Source organism: Microtus ochrogaster, chromosome 8 (assembly GCF_000317375.1).
Source record: "Microtus ochrogaster isolate Prairie Vole_2 chromosome 8, MicOch1.0, whole genome shotgun sequence".
NCBI classification, from domain to species: domain Eukaryota; kingdom Metazoa; phylum Chordata; class Mammalia; order Rodentia; family Cricetidae; genus Microtus; species Microtus ochrogaster.
Window position 1 is genome coordinate 68,841,214 of NC_022015.1, and position 24,859 is coordinate 68,866,072.

At 46.3% G+C, this 24,859-nt stretch overlaps 1 protein-coding gene across 1 annotated transcript in view; it reads right to left on the reverse strand.

The window, feature by feature from the left end:
* The window catches only part of Pik3ap1 (phosphoinositide-3-kinase adaptor protein 1), a 126,113-nt gene that overhangs the window by 94,986 nt on the left and 6,268 nt on the right, over nt 1–24,859 (reverse strand). The window contains exons 2-3 of the mRNA XM_026781333.1: nt 22,935–23,579; nt 13,602–14,021 (exon numbers count right to left, since the gene is read on the reverse strand). Coding sequence (XP_026637134.1) covers nt 13,602–14,021; nt 22,935–23,579 — 1,065 coding nt within the window. The remainder of the gene's footprint in view (nt 1–13,601; nt 14,022–22,934; nt 23,580–24,859) is intronic.

Below are 24,859 nucleotides of genomic sequence, written 5' to 3' on the forward strand. Positions count from 1 at the left end.
TGGGGTGGATGGATGGATAGATGGATGGGTGGATGGATGGATGGGTGGATGAATGGGTTGTGGATGGATGGATGGATGGATGGATGGATGGATGATGAATGGGTTGTGGATGGGTGGGTGGATGGATGGAGGGATGGATGGGTGGGTGGATGGATAGATGATGAATGGGTTGTGGATGGATGGATGGACAGATGGATGGATGATGAATGGGTTGTGGATGGATGGATGGATGGATGGATGGATGGATGGATGGATGGGTGGATGCATGCATGCATGCATAGATGATGGTTGGGTGGGTGGTGGGTGGGTGGATAGATGACGAATGGATTGTGGATGGTTAGATAGATGCTGGATGGATGGACAATGGACGCATGGATGGGTTGGTGGATGCGTGGATGGTTAAATGGATGGATGGATGAGTGGATTGATGGATGGCAGGTGGGTGGTGTGGGTAGATGGATGGATGAGTGGGTAGATGGGTGAATGGGTAGATAGAGAGTGAATGGACGGGTGTATGAGTAGACAGATGAGTGGGTAGATGGATGTCTAGGTAGGTGGATGTCTAGGTAGGTGGATGTTTAGGTGACAAATGGATAGGTAGTTGGGTGAATGACTGAATGGATGGTCAGCTAGGTGGCAGGAAGGGTAGAAGGCTGGTTGAATGACTGAATGACTAGGTGGCTGGATGAATAACTATACTTAGTCTTGCTCCTTTGCCTCCCACTAAAATGGCAAACAGTTTTTCAGTCAAGTAAAACAGTTAAGGGCAGAATAGTCTCTTCTCTGATGTGAAAATATCTGTTGTGAGCCTGCATGAGCTTGTTTTTTGAACTTTCTCCTCTGGGCTTTTGCTTAGCTTGCCTTCAGCTAAAACCACCAGGTCTGGAAACAGACCCTTATTTTTAATGGTTCCATCATTTTTCTTGGATTTTTACATTGACCCTAGTTGATTTTCTTTTTGTATGCATTAATTTTCTACTTAATCTTTGGTCCATTTTTCCAAACAGCACACATGTAGATAAACTAGAGATTTTTCAAGCTGTGGAACTATGTCAGTATGCACATAGCAGCATCCCTGCAGTCGAGAAACAAGCAAGATACTAGCTTAAAACGGAGTGCCTGAGGAATGCTATTCTGCTGTTATACTGTTCTAATCACTATTCTGAGAAAATGATTACCCTGAGAGCTGTGATTAACTCTGGGTTGCCACTAATGACCCCGAGTAGAACATCTGCCAAGCCCATTCTCATTTTTCAGGATGGATGCTCAAGGCACACATCCTTCCCTTAAAAGATGATGCAAGTAACTATTCTAAAAGGATTTCCAGGAATGTTGGAACACATGAGTTAAAGGGAGCCTTCTGGCTTCTCTTGGCGGTTGGTTAGTGTGTCAGTGGCTGTTGAATGCCCTTCTCCTGGTATGACACATGAACTTCATTAGGGTAGGATTTGAATCTCACTCTTTGAGCAAGTTTCTTTTGGATCTTATGTGATGCCTCACCCATGAGAGTCATTCCATAAAGTTCAATGATATCTTTTGGATAGAAATACAAACTGTCTCCTTTCTGCCCCGCATCCTAAGAGTAAAGGAATCTAAGCCATCTGCATCTATTTTGCTCAAAGAATTGGGACAGGCGACTATAAAAGTTTTCTTCTCTGTTGTTCATATTCTGTCTTTCCACCTTGCTTGCTCTACTTCTCAGTTTTCCCACCAGAAACTCTAAAGTTTGATGGCTTCCAGAGTATGGGCAATGTCTAGTTACCCAAACAACCTTGACCACAGGGAGGACTGGAGCAATGTAACATTTAGGATTTATATAATCCATGAGGACTCAGAATTCCAAATGACTTCAAGACAAGAATAAACCTTTAGACTGCTGGATTATGGTACAATAGTTTCGGTACTGCATGTTTCCTAAAAGACATCTCACAAAGTATAAACCACATCTGGAGACCTCTGGAAACAAACCAAGGCTTTGACAAATGCATCAGAACATGAAAGGGGGGTGGGTCAGAACAAGTAACGAGTTGGCTAGTCTGGGAATATCAGGTGGAAATATCCTAGAACAGAAATGTTTTCCCACATTTTGTATGATCAAAAAATCATATCAACAGCTGATCAGTGGTGGCACACGTCTTTAATCCCAGAACTTTGGAGGCAGAGGCAGGCAGACCTCTGAGTTTGAGGCCAGCCTTGTCCAGAGAGTGAGTCCAGGACAGCCAGGACTACACAGAGAAACCCTATCTCAGAAAAAAAATCAACATTCTATACATGCATCGTTATTTTTAATGCATGTCCTATTTGACTACAGACAGTTTCCACCATTAGCTCTCCATGTAAGTGGAAAGTTATTTTAGTCTAATTCAAAGTAGAGCACTTTCATTTCATCATAGGCCTCCTTCTCTGTTTCCTGTGTTACCAAATGTTCACGAAAGAGCCCACAGGCTGCTTGTGAAACTAGCACCTTGTTGGACAAAATGTGTGGCCTCTCCCGCATTATTTTATATAAGGTCCTGATACAGCTATAACTGTGGAAAGGTAATGGGAAGGTCACACACATTCAGATGACAAATTCCAAAAACAAAATTAAGCCAGTTCTAGAAGTTTCTTCCAAATTACAGATACCTTCACTTTCATGATCCCTTTTCTTGAAAAAAAAAAAAGGCAAAATTTAATCTCGACTAGTTATGGATCTGCATACATCCCAGTGGACCTCAGGCTGTTTTCCTCGGTTCTTTTATGGGATAAGCAGTTCTACATGCCTAAGTATAGGCACAAGATAAAATGAATGCACTCTACAGACCTATTTAGCTTTGGATAAAGTGTTATAAACATCTGGATTGTGTGTCCCGAGACAAACCACTCCACAGCAATGGTCAACAATGCAAAAGCCACCAGCAATGTGGGCCCCGCGGTAGGATGCACATGGGGAAATCTTCCTCGTCAACTAGGATGCTCAAAATGAGACCAAGTGTACCACAAACAGCTCCATACTGGTTTTTACCAACCCAGCCAGCCATCGGTCCTTCCACCACTCGTCAGGCACATACATGTATAAAACATCATCTGTGGAGACTATTAATTTTTATTAAGCATGAAAAAGTAAAACCAGAAAGTCCCCGTCTGTCTTTCTTCCTCAACACAAAAGAAGCTATTTTCCTCAATTACTGACTATATTCATTTTTCTGTGTCTTGTATGCAAGCTGCCTTTTGTTCAAGTTTACATTTTGGAAATTGTTAAAACAGATAGTTTTCTGCCCAAAAGTCCATATGACAAGCTTAAATGTGGCTGTAGTGATTTTCTCTAAATAGGCAAGTCAAGAGTCATTCACAGTATTAAACCATCCTACTTGGGGGCCTCACAGCCATACTCTTGGTCATGTGACTGACTGGTGGAAACTAAATCGAAAAGCTGTGAAAACCGGTAATGGGGGGAAATTAACAGAACTGCTCTGTCATGCTCACCTGCCCTCATTTCCCCTGTCCCCATCATCATCCTAAGAACCCACACGTGTGTGTCTTCCTGCAGAACATAGGGAAAAAAGAAAAATGCTAGCTGCACAAGCCTTACCATCCCATAGGATGAGGATGTGATGCTACCGTCTAAGATTGAGCTGCTAATGTCCATAAACTGAAAGCAACCACTGAGAAGTCACTTCAGGCTTTGCTTAAGCCCTGCTGTAAAGACTTCTTAGCCAAAATGAATGCACTGTAAATATACTTGATGTCGTTTAGGAAAGTCTCACTTTGAGACACAGCAATGGAAGAGAAAGTATGTAAAAAGCTATGGAAACAAAACCATGGGATTTCATGGCTATAAGCATCTGAGGTGCCAGCTCATATCTCTATACCACCCCCACCCTAGAATTTTAAAAAGGACAGGAAGAGGTCCAGAGTAGCCAAGCGACTTGCCAGCTGCAGCTGGTATCCATCTGTGCACTTTAGGAGTCCCCACAGAGACTGCAGCAACAAAGGTCATCAGTACAAACGTAACAAGAGTCAAATCCTATTCACTCTCTTAGAAACAGCAGTTCACCCTTCACAGGCGTGGGCCACACCAGGTGAGCAACTGTGTAGACTTGGCAGCAATGGCGCAAACCAACGCTACGTCACTTCCTCTTACCAGAAGACCTGTCTCAGGCGGAAAAGGCCAAAGGGGTTTTCACAAGGAACTCAATCTTCAGTTCAGCCTACTTGGAACAGAGGACAAAAACCCAACACCTTCCTCTACATATACAAAATCCCCATCATTGTTTTCTCGAAGGTTCCTAACTGAAAGGAAATCATAAACATAGAAAAAATAAAACATTGGGGAAACATCTACAGCAAAAGTTCAAAATGCCTTCCATCTACCCAAGAGTACCCTTCTGGGACAGTTTCTTGTGTGTCTTTCTAGAAAGAAACTAAGAGCATATCCTCATAGATATGCCTATCAGCATGGATAAGTACTCCTTTTAAATGTCTATCTAAGATTATAGAGGCACACTTTTCTGTCTCTTGTTTCTCCCCTTTAATCAGTTTTATTGGTTTCCATGTCAGCATGAAGAGAGCTGTCGGGGGGGGGGGGGGGGTCTTGGTGGAGTCTGCGGCAGTCTGCCTCACTGACAGACAATAACCTGCTCGGCCAGGACCCGACCCAAGCATGATTTCCTGAAGGGCATTCAAGTGCCCCAGTGTGATTCAGTCTTCACAAAGGCTGCCAGGAGCTCCATCTCACCACTTCAGGTGGTGACTGGTCATTAGCAAAGGCAGAAGCCCTATTGTTCAGCAGACACAATTTGTGTTAACACTGAACTTCTAGATCTTGGGAACACAGCAAAGCAGGTGATAAAACACAAAGTTTGAGCACAGAGATGGGTAAGAGTGTATAGAGCTCTTCCAAAGGACCTCAGCTCAGTCCCAGCACCCAAGTCTGTCCGCTCACAACAGCTTCCAGGGATCCAGCACCCTCTTCTGGCCTCCTCACACACTACACTCACGTGCACATACACAGACACAGAAATAATGCACATCATTTAAAATTATTTCGAAAATACAGGAAGTTTCAAAAATGAGGGGGGGGGTTTACTGAGAAAGAACACACACACAAAAAAAAGAGACCAGAGAGAGAAAAAGAGGACGAAGAGGAGAACCATACAACAGGATAGCAGCTGGCAGGTACTCATCAAAAACTCCTCAGTGACTGACTGCACTGATAAATAATTGAAGGAGCTACGGTAGACGTGTTTTAAAGCACATGCCATGTGACTCATCTCTCCTGCTCCCTAAGTAGCTCTTATACTTAATGTCTATTAAAATAAAAATAGACTGAGCTAAATAAATCAGAAGATTAATTTTGCCTATCTTTTTACAGCAATTTTTTTTTCTAACAGCAACTACTAGAAAATTTCCCATATCCCACGCAACATGCACTGTGTGTATCTTAGACCATGCTGGGATGTAGACACAGGGCAGCAGGTCTCACCTGACCCCAGCGTGGGGCTCTGGGAACAGCCTAACAAGCACCATCAGAGGAAAGATTGACCCTGCCAGCTGGATAAAGAAGTAGCTAGATGTCGGACAGTAGTGGTACTCACCTCTAACCCCAGCACTCGAGAGGCAGAGGCAGGCAGATCTCTGTGAGTTAGAGACCAGCTTAGTCTACAGAGTGAGTTCCAGGACAGGACAGGCTCCAAAGCTGCAGAGAAACCCTGTCTCGAAAACCCAAAAGAAAGAAAACAAGAAAGGGAGGGAGGAAGCGGGGGAAGGAAGGAAGGGAGGAAGGGAAGGAGGGAGGGAGGGAGAGAGGGAGGGAGGGAGGAAGGAAAGAAGGAAAGAAGGAAAGAAAGAAAGAAAGAAAGAAAGAAAGAAAGAAAGAAAGGAAGGAAGGAAGGAAGGAAAGAAAGAAAGAAAGAAAGAAGCTAGACACCAGACGGCAGATCAGACATCCCTGGCCCTGATCTTCTACAGATGAAAAAGCTGTGATCTTGAATAAGGCATGGTGTTTCTGGGACCTTGCTTCTGTCATCTTGAAGATGAAGATGATATCAGCATTGCCTCATAGAGAAACCACAGGGATCAAACGAAGTGATGTCTAGAGCAAGGCATCTCAGGAATAAGAGACTGTGGACCCCTTCTGAGTTCTACTAACAATGGTCCAGGGGAGACAAGAATCAAAAAACATAGTGAAACAACATAGGAAGAGATGGGTGGGTAAAATGCCTACATCTAAGCAGAGTGTGGTGGAGTCGACCTTTAATCTAAGCACTTGGGATGCAAAAGCAGGCACATTTCTGTGGACTGGAGGCCAGCCTGGTCTAGATATTGAGTTGTAGACCGACCAGGTCTATATAGTTGAGACCCTCTCCACAATCCAAGCAAGCAAACAAATAAACAAACAAAATCCCTGTCTGATGACAACATTCCCACCTACGTTAATTTACACAGACAGGTGGAAGCTTGAGATTCCTGCCCCAGAGGCCTTCAGGAACCCCACACTACCTTCCCACAGCAACCCACCAATCGCTCTCAACGGAAGGGCACACAGAAACTCTCTCTGAAAGAGCACAGACATCTGAGTGAAGGGAGAGGTGAAGAGTGAAGTCTGTTGTGCAGCTAGCTTATAGAGCAATGTGTAGGGGTGGGGGAGTCACCCTTACCATCCCCTGCCCCTGGAGCACACAACTTTGTGGGGGAAATCTGGAGTTCCAAGGGACGCAGAAATTCCACGGGCACTGGCCTTTCCTTGGGCATGAGTCTTTATTAACTGTTCCAGGTACGCTTGGCAGTAAGTCGTGTAGTTTGGAGAGCAAACAGTGGCCCTGGTTTCACAGGACCGCCAGGGGCCTTGTCAGGGGAAATCATAATAACATTCGGACAGACTGTAGCTTTGTGGTGGCCCCAAAAAGACTTCACTCTCCCAACCGGGGCACCTCCTTCCCCAAAGCACAGATCGTTTCAAAGGGGAAAGTATGAAGAAAGCACCTGCGGGGGGTGGGGTGTGAGGCTATGACAAGGAACTGGCTGCAGAGTCATCTAAACCACGGCCCAGAAAGATCGAGATCGAAAGTCTGCAGCCACACAGGACCGTGGGACAAAATGTGTCCAGTCCAACAGATCTCAAGCCAGCTCCAACCCCTCCACCTCAAGGAAGCCCAAAAGTCATCCATAACTTACCATCCACGATGCCGCCACACAGAGCGAGCGCAGCAACTTCCCCTTCTCTGAGAGGGTCTGACTTCTCTGAGGGCCTGTGCCAATAAGTTACAGCCAAACTCTGAGCCCCTGGGACTGCTGCCCCGTGACTTCCCGGAACAGCCCTCGGTTTGCTGCCTCTTCTGACCAGAAGAATTGAACGGTGGAACACCAGGCCCCAGACAGAGCCCAGAGCTGCCGAGTAAACTGCCCCTGAAGCATTTTAAAATTCATATTCCCAGGGCTGACCCCAGAGACTTGGGTTCAATGACTCAGGGGTGGAGTCCTGCATACAAGCACTGTCAGGGCTCTGCCCCATCTGGGAATCTGTGGTTTCGAGAGCTGACAGAGGCCTCAGTTTCCTCTGCTCTTTCCCCTTATTTCATTTCTAGTCTGAACAAGAAAGAGGAAGGTGGGGAAGGGAGACAGGAAAATGCAAGGCAAAGAGGGGGATATTCTAAAGCCCAAAAACCTTCGGTGCTGAAGTGAGCTGCTTGTTCGTCACACGGGCATTGAATCTCCTGAGCCTCAGTTTCCCCAGCTGTACAGTGGCAGTAAGACCATCTGCCCGTCTACACTTGTGCAGGGATAAAAGCACATAGGATGTTGGATGCATTTTACTGAGTAACTGTCGAAAACAAGAAACTCACCCCGGCTAGAGATGCTCAGTGGGCAAGAGCACTGGCTGCACAAGCATGAGGACCCAAGCTAGTATCCCAGCACCCATTCTATTATATACCAAAAAATAAATGTTTTTAAAGCCATGCGCAGCTGTGTGTGCCCAGAATCTTAGTGCTATGGAAAGGAGACAGAGACGGGAGCCAGGACTGGCAGCTTGCTGGCTGTCAGTTTAGCTCCAGGTTCAGTAAGATATCCTATTGCAAATGAGTAAGACAGAAGGCAATTAATCAGGATACCCAACATCCTCCTCTGGCCTCTGTGAGCAAATGCACAGACACAAGCACCTGCACGCGCGCACGCACACACACACAAACACCACACCCATGCACATTCAAGCTTTTAACTTATTACTAGCTGTTTCATATATCAGACTAAAGTGGGACACAAAAGGAAACCTTTGGTAGATAAGGTTCAACAACCAAACCCACTGTAAGGCTGAGGGTCAAGTCCATGGGACGCAGGGACACTCGGTGCAGGTGCTCCACTCTGTCTATGGGAGCCGTAGAGGAATACGAGAGGGAAGAAATCAACAGAGATTCACAAAATTGGGCATGAAGCATGTGAATATTCTAGTCATTTATTTGTGAAAAGGGAAAATAATTTTAAAAAACATTTTTATGCACTGTGATAAGCATATGTAACTTTTGGGGAAAATATCCCTTCTTGTCTGACAAACTGCAAAAAGGAATATTCCTCAGCCACAAGACAGTAGAAAATCCTGTCATTTGCACTGTGAACGAGCGGAGAGGACATTATGGTAAGGGTCGCCAGCCAGATTCAGAAAGACAAATACTGCATGAGCTCCCTTACACACAGGATCTGAAGAAGTCAGACTCACAGAAGTAGGTTAGCTCATGGTGGTCAGGGCTGGGAGGGGATGGAGGCTGAGGGATGGCACTCCATCCAAAGGTTCACACTGCAGTCTGGAAATGAGTAAGCTCTGGGAGTCTTTTGTGCAAAACAGAAGTTAGAGTTAATAATACGATAGTGTTTACTCGGGGCTTGCAAGGAGTTCTCAACACATGCACACGCTCACACACACACACACACACACACACACACACACACACACGACAACACCACGGGCAAAGGAGATATGTTAACTAATTTGACCATGCTAATTATTTTTACACTATATATGTATTATAAATCCTTATTTTTGTACTTAGAGAACATTTAATTTTATTTGTCAATTATACTTCAATAAAACTGGAAAGTAAAAACCAATGGGATGCTAATGTCCACAAAGAAAACCAGATATAGACATAAGCTTCTCACATTTTCCCATGAGAACCGAAGGGGAAACACATTATATATAATTTTGGATACCATGAGACCTCCTGAAACATAGAAGGTGTGGGGAGGCAGGGGAAGCAGGTAGAGGATAATGCAAATGAGGAAAGCAGACAAGGGCTAGGTTCTCAGTTGGTACGGCACTCTGTGCACAAGCCTAAGGACCTGAGTTCAAACCCCAACATCCACCTAAAAGTTAGACATGGTGGGGCTTGTCTGTAGTCTTAGGGCTGGAGAAATGACAGTGGGGTGGGGGTGGGGGGGGCAGTCAGTCTAGCCAATCTATAAGTTCCAGGTTCAGTGAGAGAACCTATCTTGAAAAACAAGGTGGACAGCAATAGAGGAAGACACCAAAGGTCAATCTCTGGCCTCTGCACACCTGAACACACAGAGACAATAAACAAGCAATTTCAAAAGCAGATACGATCACTGCTGCAATGCTAAACAAAAGCTTTCGTGCCTCTCTCCACTCTCAGCATGTGAGCAAGCATGCATATGGGCATCTGAGCAAACACACACACAGAAGAGCCTCTGAAGCAAACTCAGTATCACCCACCAGCGAGTTCTTTCCCACATAGTCTCACAGAATCTATTTTTGTATTCCAGTGAGACTTGCAGCAAAGAATAGAGCTTCGGTAAAAAGAGGAAATAATTGCTGTGCTATACCTCGGGTTTTCTCACTTCCTTATTTGAAAACAATCACCCAGCAGCAAGTCCAGCAAAGAATCCAGAACAACAGGACAGCTTCCTATACTGCCGAGCATTGTTTCCGGGAACTGAGCTGGGTCCACTGAAAAGTTGCAGTAAGTGCTTCATGATATACTACAGCCCAGGAGACTGGAAGAACCTTCCACATCATCTGGTCCAACCCCATCATTTTACAGATGAAGAACTTGGAAGATAAACTCCAACACACTGCAGACTCTAATTAAAACATATGTTCAATTTTAAGGAGATTGCCAAACTTAGAGATATTGCAAAACCTCCAAAATATTTTTTCATGAGATAGAAATAATTATCAATTATTAAGTGAAGAAAGAATAGAGATTAAAGTAGTGTAGGACCCCCATCTGAAAGTCATAAGCATTTTTATCTAGAGAACTGAAAGATTAAAACCTGCCAGAGTGAACACACAGACTTTGTAAGTAGAACACTGGGGCTCCATGTTGAAAACTAACAGTTTAACCATCAAACACTAGTCTAACTTTATACCTAGACCAGCCAGTATACAGGAGCTGCCCTGGTTTCCAGAGAACTGAGGCTTTGAGAAAACAGTGGCCTGAATGTGGTGGACCCTGGGCCACACTGGCAACAGCATAGGGGCTTGCTAGAAATGTAGATTCTTCAACTAACCAGGGCTCACAGGGTCTCACAGACACCAGGGTGACAATCAGGCACCCTCTATGGGTCTGAGTTATGGTTGTGTAGCTGGGTGTTCCTGTGGGACTCCTGACGGTGGGAGTGGGGGTGTCTCTGGCTCTTTTGCCTGCTCTTGGAACCCTTTTCCTCCTACTGAGTGGCCTCATCCAGCCTTGATACGAGGATCTGTGCTTACTCTTACTGTAACTTGTTAGGCCAGGTTGATATCCTTGGAACGAATGCCTGCTCCTTTCTGAAGGGAAAGGAGGGGGAGTGGATGTGAGGGAGTCAGGAGTTGGGAGGGAGGGGCTGCGAAGAGTGGAGGGGGAAGTCGTAGTTGGAGTGGAATGTGTGAGAGAAGAATAAATCAATCAATTTTTAAAAAGAGAAATGCAGGTTCCTGAGTTCCACCCAGCCTTCATTCAACACATGCTACCAATAATGTCCGCAAGTTCTTCTTTGCACATGAAAATTTGAGAAGCATTTATTCAAATTCGAGTCTAACTGACTGTGTGTGACCACCAGCACTCTGCGTTTCCATCCCCCACTATTTCATAATTCTATATGTCCCATTGATTCTGAACGGCAGATTTCCCACGAAGCAGCTTATTTTAATTGCTTATTGAAATAACCTCGTTCCGACAATAGGTTGTTTGTCCTTGGAACAAAAGGACTACTGTGAAGAAATTCACCTTTCTGAAGCACTGGGAGGTGAAGCCTCACAGAGCACTGCGTTCGTCATCGTAGTCCAGAGTAAAATAGAGCAAATCGTAAAATTTCAGAGGAGATGGATGTAGGCAGATGTCTCACCACTGGATGTTCCCAAATCTTATTAAAAGTATCCCCTTGTACTTTTTAAGGTTGATTTTTTATCCTACTTTTAGTTATATGTGCACGTGTGTGTTTGTGTGCATGTATGTGCATGTGGGTATAGATACCCTAGGAACCCACAGTTCCCGGAGGAGCTGAGAGCCACCTGACGTGGGTACTAGGAACCAAACTCAGGTTCTCTGCTAGAGCAGTACAAGTTCTTTGCCTCCAGCACCCTATCTGGGACCTAACATATGTTAAGCAAGCACTTTCTCAATGAGCTTCTTCTCAAATCTTTTTTTTTTTTTTTTTTTTGAGACAGGGTTTCTCTGTAGCTTTCTAGCCTGTCCTGGAACTAGCTCTTGTAAATTGGGCTGGCCCCAAACTCACAGAGATCTGTCTGCCTCTGCCTCCTGAGTACTAAGATTAAAGGCATGCACCACCACTGCCTTAATTTTTTTTTTTAGGTTGTAAAACTTTCCTTCAGTTGTGTAAGTATACGTTATATATTTTTAAATCTATCATTAAGAGTACCTTGAAGCATACCAAAATATTAGCTGTTATCTTTATGCTGTAGGATTATAACTGATATTTTTGTTTGATTTTTTAAAATTTTTTATTTTATTTTTTTATTGTTTTTATTGAGCTCTTTATTTTTCTCCACTCCCCTCCCATTCTCTCGCCTCCCCTTCTACCCTCTCCCATGGTCTCCATGCTCCCGATTTACTCCCTTTAAATTTTTAAAATATCGGCACAATCCTGTTTAAGAGACTAATGATGAGTACATATTGTGAAATGGCAATCCTTCCAGAGAGCTCTGAATAATTGATTGACAGATCACGGTGGCCAGCAATGACGCTGCATGGGCCACTGCAATGAAGTCACCCTTGGGGAGGAGCAACTAGTGTGTCTGGGTTCTTTGTAAGTTTGCACGGCTCACAGCTCCCAAAAAGCAATGAAACATGATCATGCACATGTGAATGGTGTGCTTTTCCTGTCATTTCAAGTCAAAATGAGAGAACTCTAGAAAATTTTTAATGGGGTCCCAAGCATTTCAAGTGAGTCATCTCTTGCATTAACACCAGTTATTTGCATTAATCCCAGCACTCGGGAGGCAGAGGCAGGAGGATCTCTGTGAGTTCACAGCCTGGTCTATAAGAGCTAATTCCAGAACAGGCTCCAAAGCTACAGAGAAACCGTGTCTCAAAAAAACAAAAAACACCTGTTATTTGTATTACAAAATGAACACGACTCTACTATGCTGAGACCTGGTCATACCCACAGGTTATATCACCTTGAACTTTAGATCTTCCTGCTACTGTCTCTCAAAGAGCTGGGATTTCAAGCCTGTAGGAACCACCAGGCCCATCTTAGAGTTGGTAAATTCTGGCTTTGGATCAGGAAATGGAAGAGGGGATGGATGAGCTACATTACTGCGCACGTTACAATCTGGAACTACTGAGGCAAAGGGAAATTGGGCCCGTAATTGTCCAGCTTTCCTGGCTGGTGCCAAGTAGGTAAGCTCTCAAACGGTAAGAAAACAGAAGGCAGACGCACAGCCTGCTCACGGCTCGCACGAAGGCCAAAAAGAAAAGCCAAAAGGGGAAGAAAAGCTGTGACCTGCAACCATCCCAGTGCTCATCTTCTGCTTCTGTTAATCAGAGTGTGTGTCATATCCTGGCCCCAGGGAAGTCATTAGCCCTGCAGAAAGGACTGGAAAGTTGCCAGTTTGAAAGGAGAAGCAGTGAGAACGACAGAAGGTGGGCCAATGAGAAAAAAAAGAGGGTTATTGCTCCATAAACGGGTTCTTTTTTATTGACATTTCCACAGTGCTATCAAGGTCACTGCAAAGAAGAGAGTGGAAGCGGAAGGCACACAGGGAGAGCTGCAGTGATAGCTGCAGTGATAAGGGCTGGTGCAAGCCAGGTCACACCATAATCATCAAAGTCTCTCCTTCCTACCCCTGCTTCGTAGTAGGGAACCTGGATTCTGTGTCGTCCGAAGCATAGAAAATTCTAGAAAGAAGGTTCAACCTATCCCATCTTCGAAATCCGGCTGTTCTAAACCAAGAACTACCTAAATCTCTGGAGGATTGACTCCAGGGCCTTGCATGTGGTAGGAAGTACTCTATCCCTGAGCCAGAGCCTCAGGGGACACCGGGTCTCTGAGGAGAGTTTTCCTCATTTTCTAACACAAATAACCAACAATTATCAGATAAAGATACTTCGCCTGGCTCTAGAATGCCGCTCTACGTGATTCCTCTTGAGCGCACCTCTCTTCCTTACCTTCAGAAATGACTTTTCTCACAGCCGCCAGGTAGGTCTCCGGCTCATCATCACAGGTGAGCTCCTGCCAGTGCTCCCACTCCGGAAAGAAGGTCTCAAAGTCCTCATCCTCCGACTGCACTCCGCACAGAAACCGCACCACGCGCTGCGGAGGGTGGAAGGCGCGCTGCAGCACCGGCAGCAGTCCTGGCTGGCAGAAACATTCCACCAGCCCCGCAGACAGTAGCACCAGCATGCACCGTGCATCCCGGAACACCCACAGGTCCTGGGCAGAAAAGGAGGTATCCGGGCCCAGCCGGTATGTCCGCATCTTCTGGCTGCGGACCTGATGGCAGGATATGAAAAGGTCCTGTAAGTACTGGCACCATTCCTCCGCATCTTGGCTGTAGAAGATGAGAATGTCGCATCCTCGGCCCCACCCTGCAAGGAGACAGGGAAGCTCGTTAATGCCTGCTCCTTCTTGGAGGCAATCTGAAACCGGGGAGACACATTGTCCAACAGGGCCTGGTACCTACAACTTCCCAGGAATACCTAATCCATTTGTCTAGCCCTTTTCCCTTCTTGCAGTCCACCAATGTGCCAGATACGGCACACTCATCACCCAAACCCGTGCCTGTGGTAGGATTTCAATACATTTAGCCAATGACTTTTGGGACAGCAAGCCCTAGGGCGTGGTCTTGTCTGCCTACGGCAGAGAGTAAAAGCTGAGGGAGAAGGTCACAGCTCTCTTGGGTGATCAGAGCAGGCTGCCAACAGACCCTTGCCGTTGGTGCTCAATGCAGCGCATTGAGTTACTTAGCCAGGGCTCACAGACATAGCCAGTAGCTGATCTGACTCTGAAACATAGTTCTGTTTCAAATACAGTGGTCAGGGACATAGCAGTGAGATCAGACTGTGAGGGTCAGAATTCTGGTTCTGCCAACTAGCCACACAACTCCAGGAAAAATTACTAAAATCTTCCGGGCCTTAGTTTCCTTGTCTGGAAGGAGAGACAGCATGGCCGTTTTCATGTGGATCTCAGGTCAAGTTCTCAGCAAAGAGCTTGGAGTAGAAAAAGAACCCTCAGGAGTTGGAGGCTGGTGTCATGACCCTCTCCTTGACCGGGCACCGTTGTGAGAGGAAACCGGTGAGTCGAACCGGTGAGTCGATGCTTTGACCTTCTCTCCCCCACCGTTGTTGGTCTGTGACAGGAGCTTTCTTCTCCTAAGGAAGCACAGATGGGCAGACACAAACAGGCCAAGAGGGCAGGGATGGAGTCACCTGGTCCTTATCCTTCACTCACAGGTGAAAGAAACACATTGTCTGAGAAGATGAAGGGGCTTACTCAGATTCACAATCAGTGAGTTAACAGAAGAACCAGGACCAACACTCATGGTGGCTGCCAGTCCAGTCCTTTGTCCCAACCTCTACTTCCTCCTATCAGGAAATAGGCCAAGACTCTTATAAAGGAGTCATCTTCCAATGTCACATCTTCCAATGACGGATCGAAGTTCAAAGAAGGTAGACTCCCAACCTTACTGTGGCCACTGTCCCACGCCGTGGCTTTGACATCCTAGTCTGGAAATAATGTGGCATGGATGAACACAAAGTTACATGCATTCTATGATGAAGCAGGCTGGGGGAAGGGCAGGGGACCCTTCCTGAAACAGTGACCTAAGTCATAGGTTTTCACAATGAAATGTCAGCCCTGGGGGTGTTGAGGTGGCTCAGGACGTAAAGGTGCTTGGTCACCTGAGTGCAGTTTCCAGAAGATAAAATGACAGAATCAATGCCGCTAAGTTGTCCTCTGACCTCCACACACGTGCCATGGTACACATGTACACACAGCACGTATGCACGCATGATAAAAATAAAGAAATGTCATCTCAGACCACTTCCTAAATATAACCCTAGTAGCTGAGACACTGAGAGAAACAATTAATAAATGGGACCTCCTGAAAGCAAAGGACAAGGTCAACAAGACAAAATGACAGACTACAAAATGGGAAAAGATCTTCACTAACCCCACATCAGACAGAAGTCTGATCTCCAAAATATACAAAGAACTCAAGAAATTGGACACCAAAAGAATACATAATCCAATACAAAAAGGGAGTACAGACCTAAACAGAGAACTCTCAACAAGGAATCTAAAATGGCTGAAAGACACTTAAGGAAATGTTCAACATCCTTAGTCATCAGAGAAATACACATCAAAACAACTCTGAGATTCCATCTAAGACCTGTAAGAATGGCCAAGATAAAAAACACTGATGACAACTTATGCTGGAGAGGCTGTGGGAAAAAGGGAACACTTCTCCATTGCTGTTGGGAGTTCAAGCTGGTACAGCCCCTTTGGATGTCAGAGTGGTGATTTCTCAGAAAATTAGGAAACAACCTTCCTCAAGACCCAATAATACCACTTTTGGGTATATATCCAAAGGATGCTCAATTGTGCCACAAGGACATGTGCTCAACTATGTTCATAGTAGCTTTGTTTGTCATAGCCAGAACCTGGAAACAACCTAAATTCCCCTTGACTGAAGAAAGGATAAGGAAAATGTGGTACATCTACACAATGGAGTACTACACAGCAGAAAAATAGCAACATCTTAAATTTTGCAGAAAAATGGATGGAGCTAGAAAATATTATTTTGAGTGAGGTAATCCAGACACAGAAAGACAATTATCACATGTACTCACTCATAGGTGGTTTTTAAACATAAAGCAAAGAAAGCCAGCCTACAAACCACAATCCCAGAGAACTCAGAAAACAATGTGGACACTAAAAGAGACTTACACAGATATAATCTACATTGGAAGTAGAAAAAGACAAGATCTCCTGAGTAAATTGGGAGCATGGGGATCTTGGGGGAGGGCAGAAGGGGGGACGAGAGAGGCAGGGAGGAGAGCAGAGAAAAATGTAGAGCTCAATAAAAAGGAAAAAAAAAGAAAGTAAGGCTAGGGGCTGGCGAGATGGCTGAGTGGTTAGGAGCTCTTGTTCTTCCAGAGGATGAAGGCTGAAGTCCTAGCACCCATGTCAGGCAGCTCACAACTGCCTATAGATTCAGCTTCAGTGGATCCAACACCTCCTGGCCTGTGCTAACACTGGCAAACACAGACATGCACATATAAATGCATGAAAATAGAATTTTTAAAAATTAAGATTAATATTATAAAAATGAAGGAGGAGTGGGCTGGAGACATAGCTCAGCAGTTAAGATCACTGGCTACTCTTCCAGAGGAGCAGGGTTCAATTCCCAGCACCCACAGGACAGCTTACAACCGTCTATAACTTCAATTCTAGAGGATCTGACACCCTCACACAGACATGTATACAGGCAAAACACCTATCAATTCTCATAAAATAAAAACAAATAAATTATTTTTAAAAAGAAAAAGAAGAAAGTGAGGCTAGCCAGCCTAGTACCTGACAGGTTGAGGGAGGAGGATGGATGTTCATAATGAGGCCAACTAGATGGCTGATCAGGCAAAGGCTCTTGTACAAATAGATCTCTATGAGTTCGAGGCCAGCCTGGTCTATAGAGCGAGTTCCAGGACAGGCTCTAAAGCTACAGAGAGACCCTGTCTTGAAAAACAAAACAAAACAAAAAGCCAGACAGTGGTGGTGTATGCCTTCAATCCCAGCACTCAGAAAGCAGGAGTAGGTAGGAACTCTTTGGGAGTTCAAGGCCAGCCTAGTCTACAGAGTGAGTTCCAGGACAGCGAGGGCTATGCAGAAAAACTGTGTCTCAAAAAACCAACCCCCCCCCCAAAAAAACCCTGAAGAAAAATACAAATTTCTTATGCATACAAATCCCAGATAATTTCTGTAGGTAACCCCACCCTCAGGGGAACACAACACGGGTCTTCCTAAATGTGGGTTGTGTCCAATGATTTCTTTCCAAAGAGTCCAGTATGGAAAGACAGAGACAGTCACTTCAGAGTGCACAAATTCAGCAAATACCGTCTCCACCCAATGACCAAGATCACTATCAACAACCAGGAGATGTGTTAAAAGCCTGTGCTCTTCGAATAAAACCCACAAAATCCCTGACTAGCGCTTCTCAAGACTTTCAAAGTGAGAGGTGAGGTCAGGAGGAAAAAGTAAGGGGTCCAGGACAAGCTGTGTGGGGGGGGGGGGAGGTGAGCATAAACCAAACACACTGTACACACATATGAATTCTCAAATGATCAGTAAAAATACTGCACTTCTAAAGGACTGCCAAGGGTTTTGAGATTAAGCTCAGCAATTACGAGCATTTGTTGCTCTTGCAGAGGTCTGGGATCCGGTGCCCAGCATCTCCATGATGGCTCACACCTTCTGTAATTCCAGTTCCAGGAAAACTGATGCCCTCTTCTGAGCTCCTCGGGCATCAGGTGTGTATGTGGTGCACATATATACATGCGTGCAAAACACTGGTAATCATAAAATCTGCCTTTAAAAAAGGATTGACAAGGGTTATCAAGATCTAGGAAAATACGATAAAATCCCAGCTGAGAGGCACCTAAGGAGACATCACTGGGAAATGAAGTGTGGTATCTTGAATGGAAACCAGGGACATTGTGTACAAATTAAGGAGACTTGAAAAAAGCATAGGATAGGGGCTGGAGAGATGGCTCAGTGGTTAAGAGCACTGTCTGATCTTCCAGAGGTCCTGAGTTCAATTCCCAGCAACCACATGGTGGCTCACAACCATCTGTAATGAGATCTGGTGCCCTCCTCTGGCGTGTTGGCATACATGGAGGCAGAATGCTGTATACATAATAAATAAATAAATCTTTTAAAAAAAAGCATAGGATAAAAACTAACTTACCACCCAGAATGTGGGAAGCTGAAACAGCAGAAGCAAGAATTATAGAGTCCAACCTGGGACATACAGTGAGTTCCAAGCTAGCCTGAGCTATTGCTGATATCTTGTCTTAAAAGGCACCCTCCAATAGCTGGGCGGTGGTGGCGCACGCCTTTAACCCCAGCACTCGGGAGGCAGAGGCAGGCAGATCTCTGGGAGTTCGATGCCAGCCTGGTCTACAAGAGCTAGTTCAGGGACCGGCACCAAAGCTACAGAGAAACCCTGTCTCGAAAAACCAAAAAAAAAAAAAAAAAAAAGGCACCCTCCAAAAATAATAATTCCCAATACTGGTTTAGGTATTTCAGTAAGTGTATCACATTAATATAAGTTGCCAATAAGAACCGGGGATTAGAATACATGGGAACTCTACAAAGTTTTTGTCATTTTCCTGGAAATCTAAATCTGTTCCAAAATAACTTTATTAAAAACACAATTGAATATGGGAAGCAGCCATTTAAAGTGGCTTGTTCCTGGGACTCAAGGTTTGAACCCAATCTCCATTGGGCCAGAGTATTTAGGAAGGCCCACACCCTTAATCCCAGCACTCAAGAGGCAGAGGCAGGTGGATCTCTGTGAGTTTAAGGCTAGCCTGGTCTACAGAGCTAGTTCTAGGACAGCCAGGATTACACAGAGAAAACTTGTCTTGAAAATACAAAGCAAAACAAAACAAAAAAAAACCCTAGATTATCCAGGGACTAGCAAGATGGCTCAGTGGTTAAAAACACTGGTGACTCTTCCAGAGGACCTGGGTTCAATTCCCCTCTCCCACATGGCAGCTCACAACTGTCTATAACTCCAGTTCCAGGGAATCCAACACTCTCACCTAGATATACATGCAGCCATAATACCAATGCATAAGAACAATAATTTAATAATAAATTAAAAGAATATTTGAGAAGAAAGTGGCTAGTGCCTCGGTCAAATTAATATCACAACTTCTGTGACTGTGTGTATGTGTGTGTGCGTGCACACGTGCACACGTGTGTGTTTGTGTTTACTGCAGTTTGACTCCAACCAATATCATAAACGGAGGCAAATCTGCCCTCACTGTAAATAACAGCAATTCAATTTACCATCCTCCTGACTCCTTCAGGGCTGCTGAAATCAAAAGCTGGGGAAGTTGTAAAAAAGTCCAAAGTGGAAGTTCAAGTTCCTCCCCGAGGGAGCAGCCCAGGGCTATCAGCTTTGTCAGCAACTCTCCCTGCGTGGGGGAATGCCCCTTTCTTCCACAACAATTCCCTTCCTTCAGCCCCAAGTCATTGCTCCCCATTCTCAACCACTTCTTTTTCCTATTCAGTAAGAGAAACAATGCGTGAGCCAACCAGGAGCCCACAAACCGTGGCAGAACAGAGAAAAGGGCTTTGTTCTCGTGGACTACAAAGAACAGGTTTGGCTTCAGGCGCCAGGAATGGACTGAGTCCGGGAAGGGGCTGGTTGACCACGGATGGGAGAGAGTCACAGTAGTGGGATGGGTGGGACACGGGGGCGGGGAGGGGGGACCAACACACAATGACTGACACTGACCCTGGGACCCTGTCTATTTGACCTGGAGCCATGTTCGAGCCAGAGCACCACTATTTGTTCATTCATTCACTCTCTCATTCACCTATCGTCGTCTGTGTATGTGCACGCTGTGCTGTGTGTGTGTTCATGAAACCACAGCACACATGTGGAGATCCAGGGACAACTTGCAGGATCCAGTTCTCCCTCTTCCGGGGGGGAGGGGGCAGGGGGCTCCCATGTGAGTCCTAGGTGATCAAATTCAAGTCATCAGGTTTGGTGACAAGCCCTACAAGTCTGTGACCCTGTACGTCCAGGAATGGCAGGAGGAGCTAAAGAGGAACCTGGGAGGAGGGGGCAGGACAAGATCTGAGCTCTTTCCTCAGGTTCTTGGAGGCCACAGCCTGGAAGGGAGGACTCCGGTCTTCACCAGCTGCAGACTTGGTACCTTTGGGGAAGCCCCAGGCTCTTCTCTCTCTCTCTCTCTCTCTCTCTCTCTCTCTCTCTCTCTCTCTCTCTCTCTCTCTCTCTCTCTCTCGTAAATAAGGGAAATGATTCCAGCACATTGTGCTCACACTTCACCTCACTACTCAAGGTTCTTCTGAGGCCAAGAGGCCAAGATTCTTCGCGATTTCAAGCAAACGAAGCAAACACATCTTTCAGGAAAGACTAACTTTCACCCTCCAATGGCAGGATATTTAAGCAGGCCAGAGGATTAAGCTACAGCTGAGTGGACCTTGAACAAATTACGCAGCAAGAAGTCAGTCACTAAAACCACAGACTACACAATCCCATTCATTTTCCAGTTCAGAGCAGAGCATTCCAGAGGTGAGAGAGATGGGTGTACTGGAAAGGAGGCAACACCTCTCTTTGAGGGGATGACGTCCCTCTCAAGGTCACGTGCTTGTGAAGACACGAGAAACCCTTCACTGCACTCTTCAGGCACGTCCAACCAGTAGCCCATGAGTCGAACATATCCCAGCATAGCTATGAATGTGACTCAACTCATTTTGAGATGATGTCATGCCACGATGTCAAAAGTTTATACACAGAGCGTTTGGGGTAAACATATTATAATATTATTTTAAAAATAAGAAAACCATACAGAAGGTTGGCCTAGATGACTCTCGAGCCTATGGCATGTTAGCAGTGAAACAAGACTTTCTTCCACTGCCCTGCCCTCTCAAGGACTTGTAGCTATAGACCGCAGGAAGCCCAGGGGGACCCGGTCTCACTCACACCACCCGGCACGGTGTCTCACCACAGAGGCAATGACAGCAAGAGGTTTGAATAACTTTATTCACCAATCCAAAGAGTGCACCAGGTTTGGTTGCTGGGCTGGAGTCCTCATCTGAACCCTAGTCCACCTGTCGAGGTTAGCCCCTTCAGCTACACCCCTTGGAGTCAGCCTTCTAGACACAAGACAGGGAAAGCAGGTTGCTTGGCCTCCTTTGCTCAAGTCTCACCAGTTTGCTGTTTGCCTGTTCTAGCCAGGAAAGGGAGCAGAAGCGTAGCTAGTTATTTTCTTCTCTTCCTAACCCCTCCATCCACCCAGCCATGATAGTTGTTCCCTGTATCTTGAACACACGGCACAGACCTCCTGCTTGGAGTGCTCACCTCCCCAGGGCCCTCTATCTCCCCTCCATTGGGTCTTGCCTAATTTCCCTTGTTCTGCGACTTCACCTAACCATTCCATTTAAAAGTCTAACTCAAACCCCCTCACTCCCGTCTGTTTTCCCATTGCCCATACCATGCCAAGTACTGTCTTACTAAATGAGTCGTTGCCTTCCCTGTCTTCACAGTTACATGGCTTTTATCTTCTAGTTTCCTGAACACCTAGTACCATGCCTTGAAACCACAATCATGACATCAATGTCTGCCCAGTGAATGAACCCCTGTACAGAACCCTTACCTCCATCACTGATTCTTCTAACCCATAGAGCCTGACTAGGGAGAGACAGGCAGAGATGAACCACTCACCATCTTTAGTAATGAGCCTGTCCATCAAGGCCCTTTGCACCCTGGTTCCAAAGTACCATGACCTCAGGCTAGGCCTTTGCAGATCTGGAGAGAGCTGGTTCTTCTGTCCAGCAGATGCTCCCTTCCTTTCCAAGCGGTGACTTCCCCAGCCCACTACACTTCTTTCTTCCTGTTTTCAGGCACTGCCTCGCTAAAAACAACAGCCTTGAGCTGGGTAAACACAAGTAAACCAAACCAAAAGCAGGCAACTCTCTCTTCTCACCTAGCAATTCCCTATTTACTCACTGTTTTCTTTCACACCAACCACCAAAACCCTGTGGTGAAGAGAGACCAGGCCTGCCCTTCATCACCAAGAACATAATATGTCTAATGTCTACTGAGGTGTATAGGCAGGGGCCATTAATTGTCTTTCAACATTATCATTGTGTGGTTTGTCCTCAGTGAGCTGAGGACTTGCCAAGTATATACACTCTTGATCCAGAAAAGAACCCAAGACCAGCCAGAAGAAACGCTGGCACCCTCTGACAGGTACATTTGCCCACCTCGTAAGCTGCCCCAGGACCACCTCTGATCTCCCAGGACCACCTAGGACTCCTGAGCGCCCCCTATTGATCGGATAAGACTCTGAGAGAAGCATTTGGCCTTTTAGAGAAGCAGGGCCCTTAATCTCCTTTCAACTGGTCCCAATACTCAAAAACTTACAACCGAGAAAGAAACCCTAGGGCTACTTGGACCAGAACTAGAGAGAGAAAAGGAAACTTAGAAACCGGGACGGGGCGAAGTTCGGGCAGAAACTGGAGAGAATCGCGCACAGGCAAAACGTGAGAAAGTTGGAAGGGGAAGTTTGCTACCGAAGACCTGAGAAAACATCAGTAAGAACACAAGATCCCAGCACTAAGGTCTAAAGAAGTGAGAGAAAAGCTAGTCAGGCCATGTGGGTGGCGCCAGAGAGGCTCAGGGACCAGCGGCGGGGGCGCGAGCCGGGACCCGGGAACCAGGGAGCACAGTGCCTGCTACCCACCTGAGGCTGCCATGCCGTCGCGGGAGCAGCTCGCATCCCCGGCCAGCCTGGAGCACGGTATCCGGTGCCCGCAGCCGCAGTGGGCGATGTCGCTGGCACTGGGAGGGAGTGGAGCTCGGCTGCGCTCAGGACAGTGGCGACTCTGCCGCTTCCTCCGGCGGGGCATCAGGGACTCACGCGGGGGCGTGTCCATAGGGTCCGCCCCGCCCGCTGGGCTCAGCTGGGCACCTGCACGCGCGGCGGTTGGGGAAGGGAAGTGAGAAGCCCACAGGACCAGCCACCAGCTCCCGGCGCTGACCCCTGCTCGTGCCACGTGTGGCCCGTGCCTCAGGAAAGCAGGCAGCAACCTCAGCGGCCGCCAAAGAACAGCCTCAGATCTGGGAACTGGGGGAGCGAAAGCAGAGGGGACAGGGCTGGTTGGTCTAGGGGACCTGAGGTGGGGATGCATAGCACAGCTGTCCCAACCACCTTGTCCCTTGGGGCTTGTCCTTGAGACGCTGCCCCCAAGAAGAAGGGGGGTCTGCAGGAAGAGGAAGAAGGAGCACCTGGCCTTGAGGTCTTGGCGTTGCCCTTGGGTGCCCTCCTGTGACCCTTCTACATTTTCTTGGATCTGGTCCTCGTCCTCTGAGGGCACACGGGTGTTAACTATAATTTTTGATAGATGGACGTTATCTCCGCCAAGGGCCTTCCACACTATTGCTTTGTTTCCATTACCAGAGCTTTCTCTGGCTTTCTTCTATCTCCCTCCACTTTAAAAAAAAATGCATTTTTATTTGTTTGTTTTATTTTTGTTTATTTGTTTTGTGTGCTTGAGTGAGAGTATGCTTGCACGGGTTGCAGATCACATTGAGAGGTCAGAAGATAACTTGTGGGAGTCTCTTCTCTCCTTCCATTATGGAATCAAACCGGCCTGACGCTAGGCAGCAGGCACCCTTACCCAGAGCCATCTCACCAGCACCCCCTTCCACTTCTAAGGACCCCAAGTGAGTTTATTGAACTGACCCGACCATCCAGGAAAAACTGTCTAATGGTTCCCTGATGGTGGTCGCCTCAATACATCTACAACTTCAGTTCTTTGTCCTATAAGGTAGCAAATTCACAGATCTAGAAATTTGGGTCCTGGCATCTTTGGACACGGTTACTCTGCCTAACACAGGCACACACGGCAATTTCTAAAGCAGAGATGAGCATGCTGCCTGCCGTTCTCTCTGTTTAGGGTATCCTTGGCCTCTGCCCCATTCTGATGCACAGTGATAGCCATCCCACACTATTAAAGTTATTTCAGATTATAGATTCTTTATTTTCAGAATGGCTTTAACTGATGCATCCTATGTTCCATCTACGTCCCTCAGAGTTAGCCCAGTCTTTTTTGCTATGGAGTCTCTATCCTCTGGGGCCAACTCGGGCCAGAAAAATATGCTCGGAAACTATTTGTGGAATGTGTGCATGAATGCCTATGACCAGGAAATCCTTACACCTGAGATCCAGGGACCGAGGGGACTTTTCAGACACTGAAAACTTGGGAATCATTAAACTGAGAGGAAGGAACTATAAATTGCCAAAGTTGGGCCACGTGTTATCTCAGCTATCAGGAAGCAGTGATAATTGGAGGGGGGCTAAGTTTACAGATACTGAACTTGAAGTACCTGTGCAATGGCCTGGGGAGTTCTGTCGTGGCACAAGGGGGTGGTACTTAGAGCCTTGCCAAGGATGTCACCCTTTAGCATCAGTGGGTGAGGAGAGGAGATAAAAAGTCAGAACCAGAGCATGGACAGAACCATGAAGAAGGCCCATACCCAGGGACCACAGACAGAGATGGGCAGAACCATAGAGAAGGCCCATGCCCAGGGACCACAGACAGAGCATGGGCAGAACCATGGAGAAGGGACCACAGAAAGAGCATGGGTAGAACCATAGAGAAGGCC